Here is a 2,869-nt window from a genome sequence, read left to right as displayed (position 1 = left end):
ATGATGATGATGATGAGGATGAAGAGGATGATGAGGATGATGATGATGATGATGATGATGATGATGATGATGATGATGATGATGATGTTTGTCAGGGTTTGATTTGAAAGCGTTTTCTGTTTCCCTTTTTTATTTCATTTCACCTTTTTTCGGGACAATACATTTTCCATTCCAAAACTGAGATTGTTAATCTTCCTTCAAAGCCTAACAATGAACACATTCTATCTCTTTGAATTCATAATTTTAAATAAGATGAATCAACTTTAACTTAGAAAAGCAAACCCCCCCCAACAATAAATAAGTAAAATACAAATACAAACACCATAAACCTGCTAAATATTAAAAGAATCCTCCCACCTTCTCATAAAAAGCTTTAAAAACAGTAAGGCCCATACTCTTATCTTTTCATATGAAAACCCACCCAACTTAATTGATTTTATTTCAATTTACAATCATGACCATACATTCCCTGTATTTTTTTGTTTTTATGACGGTACTGTTTCAGAGGCATACTGAGCCATACTCTTTTCTCTATCTCAGATGGAGTTAGTCTGTGAATAGGAGGAGGGGATGTAGGGGTAGGAGTAAGGAGAAAAGCAGGAATAGGAGTAAGAAGAGAAAGAGGAGGAGGAGTAACAGGAGGAGGAGGAGGAATAAGAAGAGGATAGAGGGAGGAGGAGTAAAAAGAGGAGGAGTGAGGGAGAAAGAGGAGGAGCAAGGGGAGGAGGAGTGAGGGAGAAGGAGGAGGAGCAAGAGGAGGAGGATGGAGGGAGAAGGAGGAGGATGAGAAAGAGAAGGAGTAGGAGGGTAGCAGTTGGAATTGGAAGAAAAAAACAACAACAAAGGAGGAAATAATAATATTATTATGTCTTGTCCTTCTCCAGATTCACCAAGTACTCCAAAATCGACCGTCTCTTCTACAAGATCCCGGGAAAAGACAACATTCCCGCCACTAACCTCAGCCAAGCGTCATTCGGGGAAGATATGTTCTCTCTCGAGTCAAAGGGTAACACGAAGCTCAAGTCTGGCTATTACCATCGCTGGTTCCGCTTCGCAAAAGCCGGTGCTATGGGGCTCAAGGTAAACACAATACTTATTATTATGTCGACGGCGAGCTGTTCAGAGTTACCACACCCAAACATTAACAGTAAAAATAAAAAAAAATAATTGTACCTTTTAAAACTGCTATTGGTTGTATGTATTTGAGAAATATATTGTCGACATTCACATTCTAAATCATACTGAAGACTCAAGAACATGTACTCTATGAAGGAACAATGTATATTTATAACAATGAAACAGTTTTAAAAAGATATTTCCTAAAAACAAATATTTGTGAGTTTAGTACATTTGAACAGCTTGCTAACATGGACACAATTTACAGTTTGCAGTCTTTGAACTGCACTGTTTTGCCAAAGCAGGTGCCATGTTATTCAAAGTTACCACAGGTCAGAGTTCACACTCTGTACCTTTGAAAACAATTTGACGGTTCAGTTCATGAAACCCGTCTGCTACATTTTTTCTAAAATCGACATTTTTTTGTTGCTTTTCTGTGGCTGCAGATCTTTATCCGTCAAATATATTTTCGATATGCAGATTGGACTGTAAATAAGCCATTTACTCTGAGACATGGACGTTCAGCTTCTCTGTTATTCCTATTGATTTTGTCATTGTGTATACTACGTTAAAGATGTCTAGTGACATTATGCATCCTTGCCTCGCCCCCTTTTCAATCCTCTTATATTCACCGTAGTCTCCTGTAAAAGTAGAAATTGACAGGTTGCATTTACAAGCGAACTTGTACTTTAATACCATAGACAATGCCCACTGGTGCATTTCTAGTTTTCTATGGTGGGCACTATTTGAGCCAAATGAAAAGCAAAGGGGGAAAGGTGGCGAGCGTTTGTTTTCCTGAAGAGACTAATTAGTTTTTCAAGTAGCATGCTAGCAATCTTTGCAGCGAAGTTTTTATCCAGTTTTGATTGAAAAGTATGTGTCACGACGCAGTGGAATCAGACCCTCATAAAATTTTGGCATGTAGAGTTATTGGTATCATCTTAAAGCTTGTTCATTTGTCTATCTCTCGATGAAAAAAATGCTTATGAATCTTGAACATGCTATTGAAGGAGGTAAGGGCAATCTGGTTTCGAAGGTGAAATTAGGGAGAAAATGGACACCAATGTTTGGTGACTTCTATAGCTTTAGGGTTCTTGAAAACTGAATATTTATGTATTTTTAAATGTCTTTAATCAACGTTTTTCAGTAAAATCTACTTAGAAATGTGTTTTTCAATGGACATAAAAGGTGCTGAGCCACCAAACAAAAAAAAAATCCAAAAAAAATCAATAGAATTGCCAAACTTGTCAAGAGGGAAAAATGTCAGTATTATCGATGCTATAATTTTGATGAGCACCTGATTTCACCACGATGCAAGACAAATAAAATCTTTCCCCAGAGTGTGTCCCGGGGCTACAACGACGCAAACATGTGGGTCGCTCAAACCACGCAGAAACGTGTGGCTCCCATTGGATTGAAACACTGCACGAAAAAGAGGGTGAGTACTGTTTCCTTAACAGGGGGTACCCACTAGCGAATGCGGATCGGGTCGCGTCGGGTCGGGTTGGGTCGGGTCATCGGGTCTTGTCGCTTTCTGGTGGTTTCAGTGCACACTACAACCCCACCGCGATTGTACCCGACGACCTGGCAGTTTAAGTAGAGAAACCTTTAACCTACATGCGCCTACACAGAAGGCGTAAAGCGGGCTACGATTGGCTGAACCTTTGACCCATGAATACATTAAGTAGGCCTACGGTACTCTTGGACTTCCCGCACTCCCTCTCTCTGTCTCCCTCTGGTTGTGTGTATGTGT

The 2,869-nt window shown here is 39.7% G+C and overlaps 1 protein-coding gene across 1 annotated transcript in view; it reads left to right on the top strand.

The window, feature by feature from the left end:
* The window catches only part of LOC101855217, a 16,423-nt gene that overhangs the window by 12,133 nt on the left and 1,421 nt on the right, over positions 1-2,869 (top strand). Inside the window, exons 9-10 of the mRNA XM_035972511.1 lie at positions 885-1,080; positions 2,456-2,554. Coding sequence (XP_035828404.1) covers positions 885-1,080; positions 2,456-2,554 — 295 coding nt within the window. The remainder of the gene's footprint in view (positions 1-884; positions 1,081-2,455; positions 2,555-2,869) is intronic.

Source organism: Aplysia californica, unplaced genomic scaffold (assembly GCF_000002075.1).
Source record: "Aplysia californica isolate F4 #8 unplaced genomic scaffold, AplCal3.0 scaffold00718, whole genome shotgun sequence".
In the NCBI taxonomy this organism is placed as follows: Eukaryota; Metazoa; Mollusca; class Gastropoda; order Aplysiida; family Aplysiidae; genus Aplysia; species Aplysia californica.
This window is presented reverse-complemented; position numbering and strand designations above follow the sequence as displayed.